This window comes from Rhyacophila brunnea, unplaced genomic scaffold (genome assembly GCF_057557595.1).
Source record: "Rhyacophila brunnea isolate RB1 unplaced genomic scaffold, BYU_Rbru_1.0 scaffold_15, whole genome shotgun sequence".
In the NCBI taxonomy this organism is placed as follows: Eukaryota; Metazoa; Arthropoda; class Insecta; order Trichoptera; family Rhyacophilidae; genus Rhyacophila; species Rhyacophila brunnea.
Window position 1 is genome coordinate 12274251 of NW_028232806.1, and position 27504 is coordinate 12301754.

The 27504-nt window shown below is 33.6% G+C and overlaps 1 protein-coding gene across 3 annotated transcripts in view; it reads right to left on the minus strand.

Annotated features, from left to right (window-relative positions):
* gem (transcription factor CP2 like gemini) overlaps positions 1–27504 on the minus strand; it is a 126526-nt gene that overhangs the window by 35703 nt on the left and 63319 nt on the right. Inside the window, exons 1-2 of one of the 3 annotated variants that reach the window (XM_085942940.1) lie at positions 5875–6011; positions 447–616 (exon numbers count right to left, since the gene is read on the minus strand). In XM_085942940.1, the coding sequence (XP_085799066.1) occupies positions 447–552 (106 nt within the window). In that variant the 5' untranslated portion in view covers positions 553–616; positions 5875–6011. Of the gene's footprint in view, positions 1–446; positions 718–5874; positions 6012–24753; positions 26926–27504 lie in introns of those variants that run through there. The other 2 variants (XM_085942939.1, XM_085942938.1) reach the window with 2 other exon arrangements.

The following is a 27504-nucleotide window of genomic DNA, read 5'->3' on the forward strand; positions in this document are numbered from 1 at the left end:
AAATGTGTCTAAGAAGGCACAAATATCTCTATTAATTAATGTACAAAACATGACTTTAACTTTACTATTTTTAGGAGGGATTTATTTATATTTTGGTTAAATTTGGTGAATTTCATTCATGGTTAAACTTTCATTAAATTTCAAATTATAAAAAGTTACATATTTTTAAAACTAAGAATTGAAAACAGAAACACCAAGCGATATCAGCTATATAATTATTTATTTTTTGTGATAACAACATTATCAACTTAAAACAATAAAGGGTTGAGAAAGAAACCTTCCAGTACACCATCTGTATCGTAATCATCAAGTTTAATAATGGAAGTGATGTACAAAAGCAGGTAATATAAGAATTAAACCAGAGAGGTAAAGCCAAAGGCTATTACTACTATTAAAAAATATTATTATGGTTATAAAGAGGCATGGTAACATTTTTATTTACTCACTATAGTCAGCCATCGAATTTGGTACAGGCGTTTGTCTCTGTCGATAGGTCAAACTACCCCCCATGTTACCGAACTCTTGCATCAATCGTTTGATGGCCTTTCCCATTTTAACACACTATAATTTGAACTTTGGATCTATCTGCACAATGATTACAGTTCTTTGAAGACATCTGCGCCACATATGATATTTTATCACACTGATTTATATTATAAATAACACCGAATTAGAATCACTCAATATCAAGAGGATTAAAGCGTCTGTATTTTATAACTATTATTAAAAAAATATTTGACTTGATAGTGTATGTTTACACTTCTTTGTAGTAAAGCATAACAATGTTGTAGTTTATAAAATAAAGACGGGTGTGTAACTATTGTCATATTTAATGAAACATATTAATCAAAACTCCTAAGTATACAAATTGTGTAACCAGCTGTTTTGATAACAAAGGAATCACGTTCTTTACACAGCCGTGTATGAATATATTAGAAAATTAAATTTCACAAAGAAATTGTCATTTCTACTAGTAAAAAAATGCAATGTAATATTTATATTATTTATATTATTATAAAAATAGTGAATAATGGTAACAAATACTAGTATTATAATTTACGATACTAATTCGTCAATATGTGATACCAGAATTTATTTAAAGTAGAAAGGGATGGTTCATTTTCAACACTAAATTTATAATTATTTCTACAAAATGTTTTGCACAGTTTAGATTTAGAAGGAGAAATAATATTTCGTATTATAAACAAATCTGACATTACATTGAAGATTATTGAAATATTAATAAAATCACTTGGGGTTGATTAAAATAATTATCCATTCAGGAGATGCTAATTTTGTGGTGTTTGAGTAAAACCACATTTATCGGTTATCGAGAAAAATTCGTTGCAAAACTATTTGATGGATGTAAACGGTAAATTTAAAGAATTCAAGTGTAACATAAAACTACTAGGTGTTGTTTCACTCCTTAGCAAAAATTATAAAATAAATGGGAATATTGTTTTAAGTTGGTATGGAATATGGATGTATTCAATTTGCGTTTATTTATGTACAATTATTGTATCTTAACATAAATATTTAAAATTTGCTTATTTTCAAAACGTCCTCTCCTATATAGTGAAATTTTCGATTTTTCCAAATGAATTATTTTAAATGCACGCTCGTGTCATTCCAATATTTTGTATGAAGGACTCTATAATAATACGTATGTCGTAGAAAGTCTACTTATATAATTATTTTTATGACTAAACAATTCCAATTTCCTCTAAGGAAAATAATATATTAATATATATACATATACCTAATGTCAATTGTAAAACTGGAACAAAATGAATTTGACGTTTCGTTTCAAAATAAAATGCGACAGGAGGGAACTCTCTTGTATTAAATAAAATAATAATAATTAATAATACCCTTTTATTTATTGTATGATTCAATATTTAGCCAAAATTAAATTGTTTTTAGTAGGTACTTAATCATTTTTATACAAAACATGTATTTGATATAAAACGATAAATTGGGAGGTGCATTAGAAACGTAAATGCATTTTCAAAATTTTTATTTATCTACGAGATATTTTCGACAATAAATCAGGGCGTCTGATCTACTTAATTATATTTGAAAAAAAAAAAAACTGAAAATCTTCTGAACGACTACCGTCAAAAATACTCTTGTGTTTAATCAAACAATGCGTTGTATCAAAGAAATACTAAATTAATGGGAACTGGGTCACCCTACCGGGTGCGATATAATAGGGCACGAGTGTGAAAAATATGATATAAACACGTATTATATGCATAAATGTTTTTCACGTACCTACACGAAACGCGTATTCAATATATGAGGGCAGTCGGCGCGCATTGTGTCCCCTGCGATTTATGGCCTGGGTAATAAGCCCGGCTTTAAAACCGTTGTCCACGGCGACTGGCTATTATATTATATTATATGGCAACCATACACATGTGAAGCAAGGACCTTTAATGCAAGAGTTAGTACGCAAGATGCTTCTGGTGAAATACTAGTAGGTACTACAAAAGAAACAAATGAAAATGGCGGTTATGATCGATGCTGCTAAAATAAAAAATGAGATAGAAAAGTCGTTTGTCGAGAGTGGATTACCGGTGGGCAAATGCACTTCAGCAGAGCTATTCTAAACAATTGACATGGTAACACGTTTCCGTTATTTTTATTAGTTCACAATAACACGGATATCACTCGGAGCAATTCAATAAACAAGGCAGTTATCTACAATAATTATTATCAACACATTGCGTCTTACTTGGTTCTTAAAGCAACCGATTAGAGTCTCCAATCTTTTTTATCCAATTGGAGATTCTAATCGGATGCATTTGGAATCAAGTAAGACGTGTTAACTCGACATTTGACAACTCGCGGTTAACGTGGTCATGGGCTGCCGTATAAATAAATAAAATATCAAGCCCGATAGTTTATTTCCTGGGATAATTAATTGCCTGAATACGAAATATTATATGTATCGCTTTTTATTGATTTTGGAGTTAAGTGATATGTTAGAATAGCCATGCAGGGATAAATTGTTAGCTAGGGAGCACTGAACGGCTACAGGGCTATCGTAAAAACCGGGAGGACTAGGAAAAGTTATAGATCAACTTGTAGGTATAAGTTGTATGCTGAGTGAGGGTGCTACATGCTAATATTTGACATAGCATTTAATATTTTTTATACTGTGATGAGTTTAGTTCTAAATTCGAGCACCGGACGATATATAGTATCATCTTAATTATGCAGTGGTTCGAAACCGGCTGATAATGATGATTTCATAAGTGAATAATCAAATTCTTAATGAAGATTTCTAAATGCGTCAGTTTTCTCCTGAAATGAAATAAGAAAACATCGCAAATTTTCCATGGATATATTGCAACATGCTATTGTTTGATATGTAAGTCTGTATTGTAGGTATAAGCATAAGTCAAGTAGTTAATATGCGACAAAACAACGTTGCAACACGTGTCTTCGCAATACTTTGCAGTCTCGAGGGAAAAGAAAAGTTACGATGTGGAAACACATAAATGTCGCGCGTGGAAAAATTTCATGAGAAAAAATAACTGAAAAAAGCCGTGACGCTGTCATACAAAATACATACGTTATAAAAAACACAGTCATAGCAATATTAAAAGTTAAATTAACTCTTCAATTGAATTGTCAGTCTGTCTTAATTAAAATAAAATACAATATAACGTTAATCTTATTCTTTTGGTGCCCTATCTTATATCAAAGGTTGGTGACTAGACTGCAGTACGTTTATCTATTCTGGGCTAGTCGTATCACATCATCAACGCATTGAACTACTCTCCTTTTGTCTATGTCTCTACTGCCAGTTAGATTTATCTACAATATGAGCAGGAGTAAATGTTACTACACATTGCGGAAAACATGGCAGAAATTATGCATCCTTTCTCCGTTTGATAGCGGTTGTAAGTTTTCTTGGTTTATTTGTTCGTGTTAAAACCTTCTCATTGGCAAGGTGATCAGCCCAGGAAACATTCACCCGATACGGCGATAGGTACGGCCACATCTTGAAAGCTTCCAACCCGTTCTTTTAACGTCCAGGATTTGACTCCGGTACCAGAACGTACGAGGTTAGCACGCGTTTAATCGAAGTATCACGACTTCATATAATCATTGTTTGAATACAATTTGAAGTCAAGAAAAGTTATGATTATATATATATATATATATATAGGGATTCCAACACCGAATGAAAATATCAATAGGTACCGGTATTTCGGTATTTCCTATTGAATACCGGTAATCGTAAAATCACGAATGAAAATATCAATACCGGTATTTCGGTATTTTCTATTGAATACCGATATTCGTAAAATAATTGGAAAAACATAAGTATCTACGAATAAATATAATATATGAAAATATTAATATTTTATCGCATGTGTCATTCATTGCTGGTCAACAAGGACGATGAAGGGCGACGGAAGTAAACCAGTCATCGCGTAATCCGATAGAAATTTTTTATGTTAATTAATACATTTTATTTCCACTGTCAATACCGAATATATCGGTATTGTCTGATTTTTAAAACCGGTATAGAAAAATACTGGGATACCCTACCTATAAACACTTTGCTGTAATGGATATGTTTTGTCTACGAGTTTGGCTGAAATTTTCAAACAACGTTAATCCCATTATTCACAAACTTCTATGCTTAGTGCTGTTTTTTAAGTTCCCGGGCGAAAGGCAGAACAGATTAACATAATAATGAGCTTAAGTTTATTCAATATTTCTCCACACTCGAGATCTGAAGCCTGTTATACCACACCCAGTAGGGTAAGCCAGTTCCCATTATTTTTATGTTCCCTGGATGCCAGTTAGCGAAGGTTGCGAGTCAGAGGACTAACGATTCCAAAAAAGGAAAACACTGTATTTCGATTGACGATTGGACGCGAGGACTCGAATAAATGTTTTAAAAACCCATTTCTTTTATTCAACGAATAATTCAAAGATTTGAGAATTGAACATTCCATAATATATTGAACATACATAAGTTGAAAACACCTCAGATATATACCCATTAGAAAGAATCACATTTGAAAAAAATACGATGCTCGACGGGATGTGAACCCTAAATATGTGGTATCGCGCCAATATGCTTTAACCAATTAAACTACGAGCCTCATACCTAATTGCGATAATTTAAACTAGTATGTCCCACATGAAATGCTTATCAAATTGGGTTATTACTATTGAATATTTAAAAAAAACTATCATGTTAGGGTAACCAACACTCCGTGGATTATTTTTTTTTGCAAAATAGGTTAATTTTCCATTTCTGATTTAACTCAATGACAAAATAAAATGAAATTTATTATATATATATTGATTTACCCCCTTCCTCTTATAATATATACAAACAAATCATTGAATTAATATAGTTTTAAATTAAAATATACTTGTAGGTGCGAGATATATTTTCATGCGTACAAATTTTAATTTTCACCAAATATTTTACAAAATATAATGAAAACTAAATACAAAACAGTCTATTCCGACATTCGCGGTTGTTTTCCGACTAATAAAGAATATTAATGTGGTTCACCAGTGAACAGTGCGTCCGCTGTTGATAAATTTCGCTTTAGCAACAAACGCAATCTCTGGAATAGGAACACGGAAACGAGATAAACAGTTAAAGAGGTAATGAATCCAAATTTAAACTATTCAACAGACATCAATGCCACCCTCATCACATATAAACATTCACTCAGAACACAAAATATAAATACAAATAAAATTTCGGAAAGAACAAAGTAAATCTAGATCGCGCACATCCCTATACAAATTAATGTACACATCATTGAGGTTATCAATGAATTGTCATACTTGATTAAAACAAAAAAAAACTTGACTTAATATGGTACTGACTGTATGGATAATCAAAATACAAACAGGAATAGAACTAGTTATTATTATTTGAAAACACTATGCAGAAAAAATGAACTGTCACAGTCACTGTGCACTGTCAACTTGACTGTAGACTGGGTAAACGTCACTCCACTGTCACTGGTGGCTACGGTCACTTCGCTCTGATAACTGATAACAAGAGTGTACATAGCTGTAACTACTTATGTGTTAAAGTATTAAATATATGAGAATAATAATCATATTACCGCTTCTGTATGCTGTGGTATTAACTTTGTTATATTAGAAAACGTTCCCATACGCGTGGCGGAATCCGTCCTGTCATTGTCAAAGTGCTTGTGCCGTTTGCCTAAAAGTACCTAATGTTGATGTAAATACTGTGTAGGTACAAACTACCGGTATTTACACGAAACTGTCAGTGTTTTACGGATATCTCAAAGAAAATTCCTGCAAAAATTATTCCCTTCTGAAGATAAAAAGACCGGAGTGGCTAACGATCAAACGTGGCGGCTCTCGTGGTGCAGTGCGTAAGGCGCTGGCTATGGGTTCGATCCCGGTTAGGACACAATATTTTTGTGTTTTTCTCAAAGCCTGGGTTGGGTGTCTGTGTTTCAAAATTACTGACAACCACCTTATACAAAAAAGCAAGGACATGATTATTAATAATATATACAAAAAAAACCACCAAACGTGACAAAAATACACTGTTGCGTAAACTCCAAATCAGATTTTGCCACAATATGGAAATGGGTGTCACAGTCGAAGAGTTTTACAGGATTGCAAGGTTCATGGTTATTAGTGATTTTTAATTAATCCACGGCAATTTGCAAAAGTTTGAGAAATAAGATGAAGGCATTAAACCTCATTTTATTGTATTTTTTTTTTTAATTTCATTGAGTTTATATTTTATTTTGAGCAGTGTATTTTTTTACAATGTTTTAAAGTGGATATATGAATAAAGACCAATTAAAAATACTTTTATTATATATTATACTAAATTTCATGTTACGCAATTCCGCCAAATTGTATATATTTGAAGTTCCTCAAGAACTGAAATGTCAGTATTCACTGGTTACAACAGTCATATATAAATTTATATATATATACAACTAAGCATTTACATAAGTATGTACGTTTTAACTTACAACATAATAATTGCAGTTGGCGTAGACCCTTTGTAGAAGCGTAGCGATTCTTAACCCAAATGAAAAGGTAGAATAAATTATTGATAAAATCTAAATTAAATAAAAATACCAACGTCATATTATTTAAAGTCGACCTAATACAATTCGCAAATAAAAGTCCAGACCTATAACAATAGCGTTTATAAAGATTAACAAATAATACATAAAATAAAATATCTTATCGCACTCTTCTTCGTTTTCCCATTTTCTGACATTTTGGTACTGTTATAATGATAGATTTTTTATTTATTTAAATTTCATATTTCGTAAATGTAGTATACATAATATTATTATATTTAACAATTAATTTCTTTCACGGCGTAACTGTCAATTGTTGGTGGAAAGATATTGTGTTTTATTTTATTTAATATAACAATCACTCAAATTTTGTATTTAAGTAAGTACTTACTGTACTTATGTAAACTACCTATAACTTTACTGCTGAAGTGTGTACTACCTAATGCGAATGCGTTTTTTTCGGTTAATAATCATTTACCCCGCTTCAAATATAACTGTCTGTCATTGATACATATTCTATACTAAAGATTTAAGATAAATTACACTGTCCTGTTTCAGTATAAAAACATTTTTCTTAACAATATTAAAATTGCTGCCACTGAGTAGAGAACCAATTTAATCTATCATTCGTATCTGAGAAATAATGTTCAAAACAAACAATTGACGTCTGCATTCGAGAAACATATTTTGTTTACGCCAGACTCGATAAAAACCGACTTTACCCGAGTCGATCCGAACAAACTAATTTGTAATTCATAATTATTATTACTTCTGTGTAGATAGGTACTTATTATTGTTTGTATTGCAAATCAAAGGTGTGATAATAGATATTATACGTATCTTTATATCAACAAATTATATTCACAAGTAAAACTGAATCTAGCTGATTTAATTCTTTCTCTACGCATATGCTATCCAACCCTTTTCAAGTCACCGTAAATTGAATACAAATTAGGTCAGGGATGATATTATACATTATTCTAAAAACTTCTCTATCATATAATATAGTCCTAAAAAGTCAATTAAATTTAGCTAACTTCACATAATACATTTACATTTTGTCGTCGAGTCAAAAAACCTGCTCTGGAGACTTTGTCTACTTAAAAAAAAAATCACAAAAATTGTTTTTACTTTATTCCTACCACGGAAATGTGTATAATTTTCTTTTCTCATTCAATTCCCAATACGCAAGGAAATATCATGTAATTTATGATGTACAGAGCAGGTTTTGCGACTCGACGACTATAAGTAAAGTACTTCAAGCTGTATACAATCAAAATTATTAATTAAATCTAATACAAGAAGACATATTAATTGAAGTGGACGAAACTCTGTCCTGATTATTACTGAATTATGCGGAACACGTACCTATCATATTTTTAATTAATAAATTGAGTATCTAAATAGTAGTGATTTTTGAGTGAACAAGGGATACAATTATGTATACATTGCAGCTGTGGAAATAATTAATATGTTAGTAGGTTGGTATTGTCCAGCTGTACGTAAGATGAGAATGGCCGTACGACCAAAAATGGTGAAAAAGCCTCATTTTATGCAAATATTTTGATTTATTATATATGGAAATGAAAGTTAAAAAGGGGGTACTAAGGCTTATCTATTGGCAATATCTATCTATACAGTTAATAAATTATTAGCTGCGCTTGACTGCCTCTATATACGCAAATGTGACGTGGCGTGGGACTTTTTGGTTATTGGAAAATTATAATTATTCGAATATAGCTTATCCACTCCATACGAGAGCAATGAGAGCAAATGCTACATTCATTTGTTTTAAAAATGTTCAGTGATTGAATGTTAAGGGCCCACATGCGCCACGTAGGTCAAAATGGAGCTTTTATGGTATTTTCAGAGCATAAGCCTGGACATTCCTTAAACGTTGTAGATAATCTATTTATATACTTTTGAAGCCATATTATCCTTTATATTTATTTTAAACATTTTTTGATGACTGCTTAAAGTATTTTTATTACATAAAATAGTATTCTTTTAAACCTCTCGATCTAATGTTTTAGAATATAGTCATATTTCACTACATTAATGTGCGGTGGTGTTAAGATTTTTTAGGTTTATTAATTTTTAAACACAGTTATAAAATCAAATTATATATCAATAAATAAATAAATTTTGTAAATGTTGAGTGGGTAAATAATTCCAAAAATTGATTAAAATTTGTTTTTTTATTAATTCATCATGGGCACTTCTGAATCAATTATAACCGCTGTATGGCAAATATGAGTTTTGGTCAAATACAATAATTAAATTACAATTAGCATGTGCTATATGAGACACAGATGAATCGCGTATGTTTTCATCAACCTATCCACTGTAATATTAATAGACTCGGGTAACGGCTTATTTTGTTTTGTTACGGCAAAGAAGTATAAGTACACACACCGATTTTTAATTTTTGTGATTACGAGTACAATAATTATACGTTAAATAATGTGATTTACTGGGCGTACAGCTACCGGAACGTAATTGAACTGACGTCCGCGGAGTAAAATTTTATGGAAATAGTCCCACCATGTGGAATAATTTATGTACTTATAAGCAAACTAATTTCCAAGTAAATAAAAAAACCGAATTGGTATATGTATAAATCGCACCGTGAGTGTAAAACTAAGGCATCTGCAAATTATTCAGTTTCGAGATTAAATGCAAAACAACTGCAAAAGTCGTGAACTTGATAATGTAAAAGTGAAGTAACTGAAAGAACATGTAGATAAAACCAAATATGATGTTTTTTTTAGAAACTCTATTTGTCCTAACAAAACGAAGATATTTAACCCTAATATATCCAAAATATGTCTTTTGCAGATGCCTTGGTTTTACACTCACGGTGCAAAATGGTTCCATATTATTATGATATTGTAGGTATACAGTCGATTACCGCTTTTATTTCTTAAAAATTACGACGCAAACATTCGATACTTTTCAAATGTCTTTTTCAAAATGTTCAAATTTTGTTTTAGTCATCTGCTATACGAAAAGAACACGGCGATTTTTTGCGTTTTAGATGCTAAAAATTTACTGATAAAACTACATACAGGTATACTTTATATTCATTGAAAAATCAAAATATATATTATTAAGTATTATGAATTTTTATGGAGCCGGGTGTTGTTTTTTTTTCAATTTTCATCACGCTGGTATTTGCAGGTAAAACGCATTTCAATTTCGCATATTTCGCAATAGCTTGAGCATGAAAGGATATTCAATAATTCTAATCAGTAGTCATTTTTTATATTGGCCTCGCGTTGTATATATTCGATTAAAAAAGCATAACTAAACGCGTAGATCAGTGCTTCCCAATATTTAGCGCGTCACTGTAGTTACATGTACTATACAAATTATAAAATTATCGCGACACGCCGACATAAGACTTTTTCAGATTATTAAGGTTCAAATATATCATGATGCACGTCGCGTACTGCCATGCTGTCACGGCGACAAATTTAGTCTATGGTTTCGTCATTCTGCAGAATATTTTGAACGACCACAATCTCTATAAATTAGATGATGGAGAGTGCCAACTCTAATGTATTAGTACAGTGGTTCCCAAAGTTGACTGGGCTCCGACCCATCTAACAAAAATTTCCAATCTTGGGACCCACCTCTTAGCTGTCTTAGAGAAAAGAGGGCATGAATATTGGTAATGCTCAGATTCCCTAGTGGCGAGTCGTGGAACTACTTAATGCTGTCATATTTGTTAATTGAAATAAAAAAAATATTTTTTATATGTGTAACCAATATGAATGAAAGACTGTTGAAATAAGAAACACAACTTAAATAAAAAAAAAAATTACTTAAATACCTACACCTGCAAGGTTTTTTTACAAAGTTATTTCAATGGGAAGGATGTATTTGTTTCTTACTTTTCTTCATTACAATTTTAACATCAACTTCAACTTTAGTTACTTTTAATCGCAGTGAGTTTGATATATCCAATTTATTTCGGTATTTAGCTGAATGAAATATCAAATTTATCACTTCCTATTTTTTTTAATTCGTGTATACAGTGGCGAGGGCTCACGCAACCCACTGGTGGGTCGCGACCCATAGTTTGGGTAACCATGTATTAGTATTTTAATTATTATTCATTATTCATGCTAATTTCTATTAATTTTAAGTTTCTAAGTGTGCGTACGTTAAAATTACTTCCGATATTGCATCCATAGATAATATTTTGAACAGAATCCAACCTGCAGACCGTAGATAATAGACAACATTTTTATAGAAAATACATAGTGCCAACCACTAAAAACAAAAAACATGCGATTTTAATATGAATTGAAAATATGTGTAGGCATGTAGAAAATGATATAAAACATGCATTGAGTCATGCGAGTGTCGATGCAGTGCGGTACGCATGAGGTGACCTCATTGATGTTCTCATCATTTCGGCAGATTTTGATAACTGACAATGTTCGTTTAAACTTTAAATGTTCAAAATGTGATACGGGATGGGAGCATCAGTCTGATAACATTTTAATAACGAAGAAAAACGACGTTACACACTTTTTTCCCGTGACAGCACGTGACAGTATGCGACGTGCATCATAGTGTAATCACAGCATAAGGGTCTTAAATTGACATACTTTGTATTTCTCATTTCAAAATATAACCATACAATATAAATTATACTGTGTATTAAAGATTCGTCGTAATACCTAATTTATATAAAAACCTTTCACGCCGATAGAGTACATATCCCATAACAATTAGTTTTATATTCTGACTCCATTTTCTCACATAATTGCTATTTTTGATCCAGATACACCGGTTCGGTCAAGTAATGCACATTTGAAAGGGTTATCAAATTAATTAATAATCATTAACAGCGAACCAATCGAACGTGTGACCCATTATAAATATTTAGGTACATGGGTCAATGAGAAATGGGACCAGTCTCAGGAAATAAAAACTAGAATTGAGATCGCAAGGAGCGCCTTTCTCAAAATGAGACGCCTCCTTAGCAATCGAGATCTTAACCTAGGTCTGAGACTGCGTATGGTACGTTGTTATGTTCTCTCAATTCTTTTCTATGGTATGGAAGTATGGACGCTAAACCAAGAGATGTCACGGAGACTTGAAGCTTTCGAGATGTGGCTATATAGACGCATCCTCAAAATTCCTTGGACTGACCGGGTGACAAATGTTGAAGTTCTCAATCGAACGGGGAAGGACCGAGAAGTTCTACGAAGTATCAAAACCAGGAAACTACAGTACCACAGCCACATTATGAGAGGAAAAAATACAGCATTCCCCAACTTGTCATTCAAGGAAAGATCAATGGGAAGCGTAGCAGAGGACGGCGCCGCATTTCGTGGCTTAAGAACTTCTGTGATTGGTACGAGTGCAGCTCTACTAAACTGTTCCGGGTAGCAGACGACAAAGATAAGATCGCCTTGATGGTGGCCGGCCTCCGCTAGGGGATGGCACAATAAGAAGAAGATCAAATTAATACCTATTATAGATTTTTTTAAAGTCATGGCTGCCATTTTTTTCTGATTTTCGCCAAAATTGACATTTGTGTTCAGCATTGTTTGGCAAATCATCATGGAAAGATACACAGTTGTACAGCGTATACACATGATTAAAATTTATTAAGTATATACAGAAATAATGAATCTATTCGAGCTACGTTTCGGGCATCACGTGAAATTTAAAACACAAAGAATTCAGAGAAAAGTTAAATATATATATCGCACCCCCAGTAAAATACTGTAGTAAGTCAAAAAATTGGCATTTTGCAGGAGAGCCATTTGAAGTTTCAAATATTCTTTGTAAATACAGGAAAAGTCTGAATGTAAAAATTATTACTCATTTTTATGGAAAAACATGATCTATTTTCAACTGTATTCATCATTTTTCTCTAAAACATATACAAACGGAGATATTTGAATATTTCTGAGTTACGACTGTATTTTATTAGGATATTTGACAATTTCATGTTAAAATTTGAATCAACTCAATACTTTCTATGTAAATTTCCCTACCATCACTCTAATAATTTCAACTAATTTGTTGGGCACTGTAAAGGAAGGTTTTCAAAATATTAAGTTATGGTACAATCTTTAAAGATTTATTGAAAAAAAAAAGAAAAATACAATTATTAGTTCAAAACAACAAAAAAATACTTAATTATTTAATTTAATGGGAAAATAAAATTTTTACATACGATTTTTAATTTTTAAACATCACTTGGAAGAGAAGCAAAAAATCATAATAAAATTCACGATGTTTAGCGGTGCAGAGGAAAGCAAATCCTTCTTTTTAATTGTCGTTATTTTTGGCCACTCTTGATATGCTTTGGATATATTGAGACCATCCATTGGTAACGGTTTGCCTATTTGCTGTTGTCGAACATTCAATTTCCTACATTCTTCATGATAACTGGTTTTAAAAAAAATAATGTATGGATAGTCTCTGTCTACTTTTATAACTTTAATCTTCTGCCACAAAACTTTTTCTCCATTTTCATCCGTGTTGTAATTTTTACCGATTTCATCTGCTAGTTTTTTCATGTTGAGAAAATTATTTGTCGTCATGGGTTTAACTATGTATGGTTGTCCTGTTTTCTTACTTGTTTGTACAATGGTAATCATTTGGCTGGGCACAAATATTGGTCCACTTTTTAGAGCCCTGGTTTTCTGCTGCTCAATTGTAGAATGGACGATATCGCCTTCATTTTGTTTATGCCCGGTGACCAAAAACTTATGAGAGATCGTTGTATTTTTTTGTGAATTCCCGGTGGCATATAAATACATTGCAGCAATGTATTTATTTTTATTCTGCCCGGCACAATTGTCACTGTAAAAAATAAAATGCTCATTGTGGTGATATTTTTTACATGCATTGTAATCGAGTACACAGCTACCAATTTTATTGGATCCTCATGCAGCTTGACTCTCGTCCCACATGTATCAGTTTGCAATATTTTCAGTGATATTATAGACTGTACGATTGTACATTGCCAAACTTTCGTTTATAATAGAAATTTGACACATTTCCGCAAGGAAGCGGTAAAACAGCCTGCAAATCATATACAGCTACATTAATGACGCTATTTTGGCCATTAGTTCGGGACTCTGCTACGTCTTTGATCTTTTCATCCCTTGCCTCTTTTTTCCAGGTTGATGTGTCTCATATTTTTCTTGAAGTTGTTTTTTTTCATCTGGTGGTGAAGAATTATTGTATAGGTCGCATTCAACGCACAAATCTTTTTTTAGGCTTAAAGAAGCCAATATTAAATTCGTCATTAAATATAGATGCGTATAATAGTGTTCTTTTCCAAATGGCATATTGCTGTCAGCTTGTTGTTTTTTGTATAACCGATACATTTCAGCAATTGTTAATTTACCATCTAAATACAATTTGGACGTCTGTGCACGCAAATAATGTTACTCGATCACTGGGAAAGACTTAATGTGAGCTCTTATATCATTTTTTTAAACATCACTAATTTTTTTGTGATTTTTGTGATCTCTTTGTTCTGGAATTGGCGTTCCGGAAAGAAGATCTCTTGTTTTCCATGCAGTAAAGCAGTACCTTTCACTCACCCCAAATGTGTTGATAAAGTATTTTTTGCATACTTCTTGTATTTTACTTCCATTTAATTGTTGCCTCTGCTGCTTCCAGTTTTTTTTGTTTGAATACTTTAGAACAATAATATCCATGCAATTAGTGAGAAAATTACGCTGTATCTCAAGATTTACCTGTAGTAACAGAGTTACAACAGTATTTTTTTGAAAAGTATTGTTTTAGTTTTTTAGAAAGCTTCTTGTAAAATACTGTCGTAACTTAGTTACAACACTATTTTATTATCTATTCAACAGTTTTCGGAAAGTAATGTACTGTATTAAGTGCTTTCTCTCCGACACTATTTGAGTTTGAGATACGATAGTATTTTATTAAAATAGCAAAAAAAATACGAATCCAACCACATCCATAACTCGAAAACGCCCATTTCAGACTTACGACAGTATTTTACTGGGGGTGCGATATATAAACTGTTCGTCAGTTGCATCAAGTGTTTCCTTACGAACATTTACACACAGGTTCGAACATTCAACATGTATTATTATTTTCTTAAGGCAAAAATGCGGGACTTAAAGTTTAAAGCCAGCCATTCAAAAAGCCCTGCGATTAAGACAGGCGACATCGAGATGTGACATTACATTTCTATAGTAGTAGTGACAATATGTGTATTTATTTGCCAGAACCTGGGGCCCACGACAGTATAAGCATAAGCCGACGCTCGGGCATCGTGGGCCATGTTATATGCCAATATTACAATATACTATTGTGAAGATTTCCCGATAATTAAAACCATAGCGCATGACGACATGATTATATAATATTATTAGGTCACAGGGTACGTTATTGAAAGAAGACGTGTATGACGAAGTGCATCGATTATTATGATTATATACAAAAATTGGTATTGCATCGCGATGATTGTGGGCGTAATATAATCAGGGCTGGCACAATGGTTAAAAAACATCAACATACATATTTAAAAAAAATATATTGATACTTTTAAATCAAATTATTTCTAAATCTACGCGTCAGTGTCCTGATGTGCCGTAGGAGGGTATCGGACGATTTAAGCGAGCTGGATGATGTGACAACTGGACGTCGGATAACTGGATTCCGTACAAATGAATGAAGCGAAGGAAAACAAGTTCGTTAGGTCCTGAGCTAACTAACAAGTAGACAATCAAATCTGACGGCACCCCGACAAAACCACCCGGACATTGCCGCCCAGACATTGCTGCCAAACTAAATGCGCCCGTAGCAGTACTCGTCAATACTGCCCGGACAAATCCGCCTAGACAAAATTGCCCGAAAAAAAATAAAAAAAAGTATATAAAACAAGTGGTTTGGAAAGTTTTTTGATTTTTCGAATTGCTTATCGATAGAAATTTACACAGAGAAGATAATAAATCTGAGTTCCCTGGAAATTTACATGCTTATGATAATCTGTAATTTGATATTTAATACTTTGCAGCTTTTAGTAGAGCAATAACTTAAAATCATCAGCTTTCAACACTTAGTTAATGCATCTGTATGGTAGTTTTCTAATTTAGAATATTGAAGAAGGTTAGCACATAATATTGAAAATTAATTTGAAATAATTTATATTTTTTCTATATCTTTATTCGTATGTTTTTTATTTGTGTATCTAAAATATAATATTATGTAAAAATTGTCTCATTTCTGTTTTTTCATTTTTTTTTTGGCGGCAATGTCTGGGCGGTAATGTCCGGGCGGTTTTGTCGGGACCCCTTTGTAACCTCACCGAGATCGAACCCGCTACCCCCGGATGAAAGGCCGGCGCTTTATGCACTGGACTTCAAGGGCCGAGGGTCTGAATCGTTGTCGGAAATTGCCATCTAAGATTTACAATTATGTAATGTACACGACGCTTGGCGAGAGTCGTCGTACCTGCGTAATTCGAAATAGATACGAGATTCATAGGTGTTAATGTTAGAAAAAAGCAAACAATACGTGGATGTGTTGTGACAACCTTGCTTTTAATAAATAAAGTGCAGTACATATTATATTGCAGCACGTGTAAGTATTTTATTGCATTTTTAATCTGAGAAAACTACACAACATGGCATATTGTGTATATACCTACCTACACATATACATATTTGGCATATATACATATTTAATTCAAGTAAACTATTTTATTCCCTTATACGACGTAAATACTACTTTTATATTATGTAAATTCAAGTTACAAGGTGGTGAAATTATAATTGTTTTCGCTCTAAGACGAATGCCCACTGTAGTGGATTAATATATGGGCCTCCATAACGTGGAGATAACGTAACATATCTACTTTTTGGCTGTTAGCCATTTGCACAATCTATTGTGAGCTGTGTTCAAATATTAACTAAAAACAATATTATGTGATTTCGATGCAACCGTAAGATTGGAGCATATTGCCCAAGGAAAACAAGACAATAAGCGTCGAAAATTGCTAATCATGGACAAGCTAGCAGGCGGAATAATTTTGGTTCGATTTCATCTTATGGTAAACAATTTTGTTATTAGTGCCTATCTGATACCAGTGAGATCAGTTGGAGAATCTGATAAGAAAATTCACTAACGTTAAGCTTTGTCTTAGAATGAATTATTAAAATATTTTTTAACAAGTCATAATTTACTTGGTAGAATTCTATTTTACCATTTTACGGCATTTTTGATCAAAAATGAGATTTTGATGGCATTTTGTTATAAAGCATGTTTTCTATGCTCACACAAAATTTCAAACTCCTAACCCTATACCTAAATAAATGCGTTATCGTTCTTCACACAAAACAGTTAACTGCAGGTGCCAAATTTCCAATATCGTAAATGGAACAACTTCCGCTCTTTAATATAAATTTTATTTATATATAAAATGGAAGCTAAAATAGTGTATTAATTCGTAGTGTAATTTATTTGTTACACTTTTGTGTATTTTTGGAATTGTTAAATACTGCTCGATAGTTAAATTATTAAATTTTTTCTCCTTCCTGAACAATTTGCCCCAGTGGAGTTGGCCGGTTTGTAGATTAAGGGGGGACATGCTCGTCGAAGGTCAAAATTGAGTTTTTATTGTATTTTCAAACCATGATCCTGGACACTCCTTAAACGTTGTAGATAATCTATTTATATAATTTTGAAGCCTTATTATCCTTTATAGTTATTTTAAACATTTGATGACTGCATAAAGTATTTTTGTTACATAAAATAGTATTCTTTTAAACCTCTCGCTCTAATGTTTTAGAATATAGTCATATTTCGGTACATAACTGTGCAGTGGTGTTAAGATTTTTACATTTATTAATTTTTAGACGCATTTATAAAACTATTAGTATAATTTATTACGAGATGATTTTTGTAAAATATTCACGATAAAAAATTATATTGATAATCTCTGTGATCCCAAATTTGACAAGAATTAGGCATTTTATTATTCAAAAAATCGGCAAGATTAACACATTTGAAGATGATTCTAAAGATACTTATTATAAGCTATGTTCTTGACCATTCAAGTGTGATAAACATCTTATGAATAATGATTGCTTTATAATATTTATTGATCTAAGAATAAGGTAGGGTTTTTTTGAAATACGCCATTTCTTTTGTCATTCCCTAGTGGTTAAGCTACAATATACGGCCGTAGCCATAAATTGACAAACTATAATTAAAGTAGGGAGTAAATTTATGTTAACGCGCGTGTTTCAACTATAAAGAATAATAAGGCTTCAAAATTATATAAATAGATTATCTACAACGTTTAAGGAGCGTCCAGGATCATGGTTTGAAAATACAATAAAAACTCAATTTTGACCTACGACGAGCACGTGGGCCGTTAAGCAGTCGAATGGTTATTTCGGTAAATACATTATTTAAAAAACTATACAAATAAATGATTAATTCTGGCTTACATATTGTTTTATTTAAAAAAAGAGACTAAGTACATCTTCCTTCTCATTCGCGCTAGTAATTATTTCAAAAGTTATGTTAATTATTGTAATTTATGTACCGATATATGTTTGGTTAAAGGAATGGGCATCTGTGATATTTTATCTCGTAGTGCAGTGCGTTTTCAAACCTTTTTACTTGTTTCACGGTGCTGTAAATTTATTATAGGGATTTTCGAAAAAAAAAGATTTTCCGTCCAGAATCGAAGTCGGTAATTTTTATTAACTATTCCTTTTCTGCAATGCGAAATGACTTGTATCTATTTTAATTGTTAGCCTTAAAAACTCTTATTTCATCATCACTTTCATATATCCAATCGTGTTTTTTATTATTATTATTAATATCTAACCTACTTGCTTTTTCGTACAAGGTGGTTGTTAGTAGTTTTGAAAAATTACAAACACTCAGGCCTTGAGGAAATCACATAAATATAATGTGTTCTCACCGGGATCGAACCCAGAGCTCCTGGATGCAAAGCCAGCGCCTACGCACTACACCACGAGAACCACCCCAGGCGTCGTTTATATATACCTACAAGGTTATAATATGTAACGTCTTAGTTAAAAACTTTAGGTAACGTGAACTCCGCTTGACCATGTTCCTATAAGTAACTAGAAAATACCAACACTTTAAAATGTCAAGTTATCAATTTATTAGTACTTATTCTACATTAATAACTATAACTACTTGTGTTGTTATCCACCTATATTATATAATATAGAAAACAAAATTCTCTAATCAATAATATGAATCTGATGTAATTCGCTACGGAAAGTCGCTTCACGCTTGTCATAAGATATTAGGTCACCCAATAGAAAAATGAAAATAAAATTAAACAAACAAAAAAACAATATCGGTGAAAACGGAGCCGTCACTTTATCAACCCGGTTCGTAATAACCGGTTCCAAACGCAGCCGGGTCAAACGGTTGTGGCTTATCGGTCGTCTGTCGACTACACACACTCTGTGTTGTATTTACCAGTGATAACGAGGCGAAACGTAAGTCGAAGGTCGAATTATGGCAGACATTTTTGATCTGAAGTATATGCTGTTTATATATAAAGTTATAATTAATTTTATTTTACACGCTGAAAGATAATCTGGAATTGGAACTATTGATATGTGCTAGGAGTTTCAATACGGGAATCCTGAATCTCGGAAATACGTAAAATAGATTCGGGATCCACAAATATAAAAAAATAATGATATTTATTAAATCTGAAATAATATTTTTTGTAACTGTACATTATAAACGCAGTCTGTATTTTACAGGGAACTCAGAAATAGTGGTAACTGAAATACCTAATGGGCGTTTAGAAACAGGCAACCGATCTCGAATGTGAAAGAATATTGGATAAATTGATAGTATAACACACACTATTGCACGTCTATAATGTGTGGTTCATTTTCGTAGGAAACTCACGTATTCTAAACTCTGCGTCTAAATGCAGTGTATTGGGATATAGCCTATCTGAATTCTATTTACTAATCTGCTTTGTGGTATTTTATGATAAGTAAGTTTGAAGTATGGTTTTTTTCTCTCTTAAACTATGTATTACAATATAAAAGACATCGATAGTACATCTCGACAGAGTATTTACGTATGATGTTGCAAGGTTTGAAAAAAATTAACTATCAAATTTATTATTTGCTAAACAAGTGTTTTTTCAACTTTAACAAGAGGATACTTGTACAGAAAGAAAATTATCATGGCAGTTTCGTGATGCATTCTGGATTCAACTGTGTCCTCCTTGAAATATTTTTTATTTATAAAATCGGGATTTCTTTGTTTTAATCAATTCCGGGATCCCGGGATGCAATCCCTAATATACCTTACAAATTAGCGCGATACTTTTTTATCGCGAACTCTCCACAATATAATATAATTTTTAGATTACTCATTTTCAGTCTGCAAAAGCATATCAGGTCACCCCGACATTGGCTATCACTTAGGACAACTTGACTGAAAGAATCTCTTTTCTGCGCTATGCGGAACAGGCCGTCCACTCGCTTGATCATCCAATGACAGAGAAAGCAGGTCTTGTTGAAATGACGGATTAAAAGTCCGGCGCAAACTTATATTATTATATTGAGGTTGCCAATGTAAATACATATAGTAAAAAAGCTTTACTGATTTTGGAGTCGTTAAAAATATCCCGACTCTAATTTTAACAATTGAAAAAATGGTCAGACATTTTTAATGAAGATATTTGACATATTCCCCAATGAAAATAAACGATTTAAATGAGAAAACCAACAGGATGCGGCGTGGCGAGGTGTGGTTTTGTGATGAGTTTAAGAGGTATTGTTTGTATTTCATATCGTCACCTCAGAAAGTAAATCGGTGGAATTTTTTTACATTTATATCTGGAAACCGACCACGAAGAATAGATTGATGAAAATTTAAGATCGATCGGAAAAAAAGATGAGTGAACGGCATAAGGGGCGTCGCCGATTAACCAAGTCTCTAAACCAAGCGACCCGACGTTACATATTGGTTGAGTGGTCGTATCTCTCGAAAAATTGACGCCGTCACCTACCGTGAACCGCTAACTGTGGTATTTGCGCCTAGTACTCCTTACCTGTACCTAGTACCTGTGCTCCTGTATGGCTGTGAGACATGGCATCTTACTAAGCTTCAAGAGTCTCGGATTTTGAGCTTTGAGAATCGATGTCTCCGCCAAATCTTAGGGGTACATTGGTACGACCGCGTTACAAACACCCGAGTTCGTGAGCAGACACAACAGCCTTCGGTGATTGAAGTTATCACGAAGAGACGCTTTACGTGCCTGGGACACGTATTCCGGATGCCGCCAAAAAGTGCGGCACTTCGTACCCTTGTGGCACAGCCTCAAGGGTTTCGTCACCGTGGCCGGCCCTCTGTCATCCTGCAGCGGTGTTACAAGAGCGACCTACGTGCTGCAGGTCTGACATGGCGGGAGGCGCAAGAGTTGGCGATGGGCCGAGGGAAGTGACGTCAACTTGTGCTTGCCCTATGCCCCAATGTTGGGACGTGACAGGGTGGAAGAAGAAGAAGAAGACTCCTCTTTAAAACATCATACATCCATGACTAAATGAAACTCGTCAGTAGTTGATCACTATATGAACATACGTGTGATGACTATAATATAATATAAAAAATATTAAATTTTATTTATATAAAATCAGCAGAGATATCTCGCTAATAGTAGATAATTAATAAATAAATAAAAGTTATCCGAGTTAATAAATTGACAGTTCCGTAGATAAAATAAGTTCATTCGAGAAAATATTAAATAAATTTAATTAATATCCAAAGTGCAATTTTTTGACATATTACTATATTATTAAAACATTTACATGTTACAATTTAGTATAAGTAGGTACATAATCACTTATCATTCTTAGAAGTCGTTATTTACTTTGGCATGAGTATTTACATAATTATCCTATACTTGTATTTTGATTTGTATATAAAATTAGCACATCTCGGAGCGGAAAAAATTAGCAAGAAACGGAATGCTTATGAATTGAACAATTTGTTTGAAGAATGTTCAGGAACTTGCGAGGATTTGCGAACATTTTTACAATTTCGTACCTACATACAATGTTCCTAAGCAATAAAAAAATTACAGGCAAACATTGGATGACTGGTGTTACTGACTGAAGTAAGAAATCAACGCAGCGTGCTGGGGATAGATAAGCACATACAATTTTCAATCCAAGAATTACGGGATTCTCCAAAAATGAGTAAAATCAAAGATATTGATGAGATCATTCTGTCAGATGAAAAGCTTAGTGATTTACAAATTACAAATTTAATACCTTAGTGCCGTTTTTCTTTGCAACAAACAATGAATGCCTTTCGAACTCTTCAGAGTTTGTGTGAAAATTTGTAGTCCATTTTTCAGCTTCCCATTCATACGTTTAGACTCCTCCATCTCTATAGAGTAGGTATAGAGAAAGGTTTAAGAAATCCCGGTTGCCCAGCGAGACCCAAATGCAAATAAAACACTTGTCAATGCAAATTGTAAATGTATATTAAAATATGCATTATGATACAAATACATAATAATATGGTCACAGAATAAATTTTAAACAATAAAAAATAGTGCCTGACGCATTGTTGTGTTGTGTTTATTACATGTATCGAATTCCGAGCTGTTTCAATATTCGACATTCATTCTAATCTTTAAGTGAGATCTTGTTGATTGAGGGTTCGCAATCCCGGGATTGAAAATATCAGAATTTCGGAATTTAAGGAATATTTTTGAGACGTGTAAGAAGTGTAGTTTTTTAATCAGTTACTTTAAAAATAAAATAAATACTGAAATCTCAGATAACAAGGTCGGATATAACATTAATAATTATAAAAGTTCGTATAAAATAAATCACCAATCGAGAATGTCACCAGGTGTGTGATTTTCAGTGTGTTTATTTTGTTAATTTATATTATGTAAGTATGTAAATAGATACAAAACATGGGCAACATTTAATTTATTTTTGTCCCATAGATCAGTGCTCCGCAACCTTTTCCCATCCACGGCACACCAAAGTTCTTCCCAGAATTCTGCGGCACACCACACGTAAAATAATTTATATACCAAAACATGGACCCCACATCCTGAAGGGGGACCCCAGGCCAAGATCTTTGGCGGGCCTTCTCTACCTATCGCTAAGGTTAAAGACAGTGTGATACTCTAAAATAGTGGTTTTCAAATAGTGTACGAGGTAAAATTAATGGTATTGATTTTATGTTTAGCGATTTTAAATGGTTATATTATATTTATATAATTATGGTTAGTTGTCTGGTTATGAATAATTATTAGTCGAGCATTGTATCCTACAATCACATGTCTTAAAATATTAATACTATCGTAGTAAAATAGCTTTGATTAGACTTTTTTTGACTCAAAAATTGGAGCTGAACTGCGAAATCCAGAAAATAGCCAATGTAACATCGTCGAAGTTCAGTTTTAGCGTCCCGTCGTTTATCAATTCAACAAATTCCTGTCGAATTTATAGGAAAAGCGCTTCTATAGAATTTTCGGCATTGGTTGCAAAAGGGTTTCGTCTCCAGTCGCATTGATTGTATAAAAGTACTGATGAAATTTCTTTTGCAGCAAAGTTAAAAGTTTTTGAGACGGATCCAAAATTAATTGCTTGTTTTCAATGGTGGTCTGGTAGTTCCTTTGGAACATTAATTGTAGAAATCCTTGTCTTAACTCCTGCCAAAGTTCGAATTTATTTTTGAATTCTTCTAATTTATCAGAGCACGTCAATATATTTTCACTCTGACCTTGCATTGTTTTATTAAGTTCATGCAGATTCTCAAATATATTACCAGCCATGTACACAAATTTGGGTATTACACCGCGGCACACCTAGCATCGTCTCGCGGCGCACCGGTTGCGGAGCACTGCCATAGATGACGAAATAATAATCCCGTACTCGACGAAAAGATAGATCGGGATTAAAATCCTTGATAAACTATGAAAAAAATAGCAATTAAAAGTAGCATGAATCATGAACAAAGTTTTGTAAAAGTTTTTATGTTTTTTCTTCCAAATACTTACGGAAATAAATAGCGAATATAAATATTATTTGTTTTAATTTATATTTAATAACCATCAATATAAAATTCTTCATTGGAACTTTTGTCGATAAATACAGCATGTTATTGAATCTCTATCTTCTACGAGCGTAGACCTACGGCGTAGAGGCTGTGTAACCTCTACGCTGCGTAGTCGAATCTACGTTGAGAGTTTGTTGTTGGCACGAAAACTTATATTGAAATGTAAAATATAATAATGGATCACGTCATCGTAAAAAATATAAAGTAGAAATGCGGCAATTAGGTTGGTATATTATATACTACGATCTTGCTAACAATCGGCTGAAAATGAAAAACATGTATCCACGCCATCTGTGTAAGATTTTCTTGAATATGAAATAATGAATTATATAAACGTTTGCGAAGTTTTCCGCAAGATGTCATTTTTCAAGCGTTAAAAGGAAAACATAAAGACACAACTAAATCAAGTCTACATAATAATTTATTTACATTTTGAGTGCAACAAACGACCTATTGGGAGAACATAACCCTCGTAAACGTATGGATATTTACCTGCATGCAAGTACGAACATGTTAAGTATTAGTGGGAAAAAGGTAAATAATAATTAAAGTAACTCACGTTGACCGACGACTCCCACCAAAGGCCGTTTGTCTGCCTGCCATGCTGCCGAAACATCAGACTTCCGCTTGCGGGCGCCAATAGCACCTGCCTGGACAGCATTTCCACTTGACTGACCTCTCTCCCCTGAACCCTCCAAGTACATATCCATATCCATTTCCCCAGAAGAACTGGGTCCGTTTTCACTGACTTCGTTGGCCACCTTTCTGAACCTATTTGACTCAATGTTAGTGGATCTTTCCCTGTCGCCGCAGAATCTTCCCAAATCTTCCACAGGACCTGCTGCCTCTCCGAAATCTTGATTCTTCGTCATGTTGTTCCGATCGGAAAACTGTTGTGGCCTCAGCCTTTTATTAAACCTCGAGAATTGCGAGTTGTTTTTTTCGTTCTGATCCTGCTCCAATTGGTGCGGGAAAATCTGCTGGTCTTTCACAAAGTTGTCTGACCTATCGCAGAACTGGTTTTCCCTTTGCTCTGTAGATATGTGACCGCTGGAGAAAACTTTCTCTTCGTCCAAGTTTACCGTGATCTCTCCCGCCCACTCGAAGAGTGCCTCTTCTTGGGTGCGTTTTATCTTTAAAGTGTCGGCTGCGCGGGCCACTTCTGCCTCCATGCTGTTATCACTCTCTGAATGCTCAGGAGGACTGTCACGACCTGGGATCCCAAAGTAGTGACTGACGTTGGTGTAGGCTGAACCGAGGGGGGAGAAATGAGCGGTGTAAATTGGGAGTTCCATAATAGTCCAAAAAGGACTGAGAGATGATACTGTATCAAACCGATAGAATCGGTCAGTTAGACTGAATATTCAAATCAGATTAATCTTCCTTCAGATAGTATCAATCGATTTTTTTTTCTTTTTCTTTAAACAATTCAAAGCAATAAAGAATCTGGTCAAATACTTTCAGTATTTAGGGATCAATTTTATACTCATGTACAAAAACCCCTTTAAGTGAAGGAGTTTCTCTCTTGTAGTATATTAAGTAATATAACAATTCGAATAATACGAATAAATAGTGCACTGTAATACATACTACTCTTACTTTCTACATTGACATAGAAACAAATATTTCAAATGACATAAAGAGGTAGTATTTTTAGTTTATTATGAGATAATAATTGAACCACAACTCCACGATAAAGCACAATGTAGCGATATGAACAGACTATGTGATGTAATATGATGCACCTGTCAAAAACTGCTCTCCGGAGTCAACAAGACTCTTCACGGAATATCGTGTCAACTGAATGAGACAAGTCGAGATATATCATAATACGAAAATATCAATCTCGGCTGAAGTGTAGGGGTCACTGATCAATCTTGACGTTTATCTTAATTGCTCATTTACACTCAAACATAGATTCTGTCTGTGTATGCAAAATCGTTCCAAGTCTTATTGATTTATCATCAGACAATAACTTGCAATAAATTTAATGCTCACTAAATAATATCGAACAGTTTTGCTTATCCCTTTGAACTGATCACTTGATTTATGTTACCGAAGGTTTAAGATAGAGCATTCAAAAACTACGAATCAAGACAATTTAAGTGTTGCCAGTTACAATACAGTTTATCATCAACTATATATATATATATAAAATATCAGTTGATTTTAGCTATAACTTATGAATAGATTAAGAAATGATTCTTAAGCCGTATATACTTAGTCTGTTGAGACTCGACACTCCTTTGAATTTGATACGAGTTTTCTCATTATAACTGTTAACTGTAAAACTGTTATAGAAGTTACGTTAGGTTCTGTCAACTGTCACTTATATTACTGTAATTGTGCGTGATCCGATACACACAAAAACTCACAAGTGCAAGAACTCACAATGCACCATCAGTTAAAATAACACAAAGAACGAATTGTAGAGTTTCTTGATCCCAGTTGTTTCCCGTTGTCTGTGGCCGTGTAGAAGCTTGTTTCCGCAGTTGGGGGTCCTAGCAGGGTAGGAGTCGCGGGGGCCGCGCCACGAACGCGGCTCCGCCACAAGGGGGCGCGTCACCAACTCCATCGGAGGGCGCAGCCGCTGCGGAAGAGCCAGGCGCCGCAGATGCTGCTTGGCGTTCGGCTCTCGGAAACAATGGAAATTAAGAGATGGAGCGCCGGCGAAGAGTGGAGTGAGGTGTCGCCAACCGCCAGAAGTCTCTGCCGTCGTCTTAGGGTAATTCTGAAAATAAAAAAACATGATTTTTCAATTAATTTCAACCTTGAATATGGGACCAGAGTGGGAGACTCAAAATTAGGGATTGCAATACCGGTATATTAAAAACGGGATCCCAGTATTTTTCGATACTGAAAAACCGGTTTTAAAAATCAGACAAGATCGATATATATATACGGTATTGATAGTGGAAGAAGATAGTGCCAATAGTTCAACTACTAGATAAAGACTGAAATCTCTCAGTTTCAAAACGTTCGCGACTAAACTGAAGAGACACGATATGCTAGTCTCTTAGACTCTCCGTTTCCAGTCCCCCATAAAACAGTGGTGCAATTATCAGTAAGATTCGATGAAAAATCATATTTTATTAACAAAATTGGTAGCACTGAACTGAACAAGAAATAACATGTCCAGACGTCGAAAGTTAAAGATGGGCGGAACCGATTTTTAATATAAAAATTGTGGCAGAAGTTGTGAAATACCAAAGTCTGTATAATTACAGGCTGCCAGAATCAATGACGTTATTAATGGACGACGCATTCAATACAGTAGCTAGCAAGTAAATTCGCGCATTCGCATGTGTAG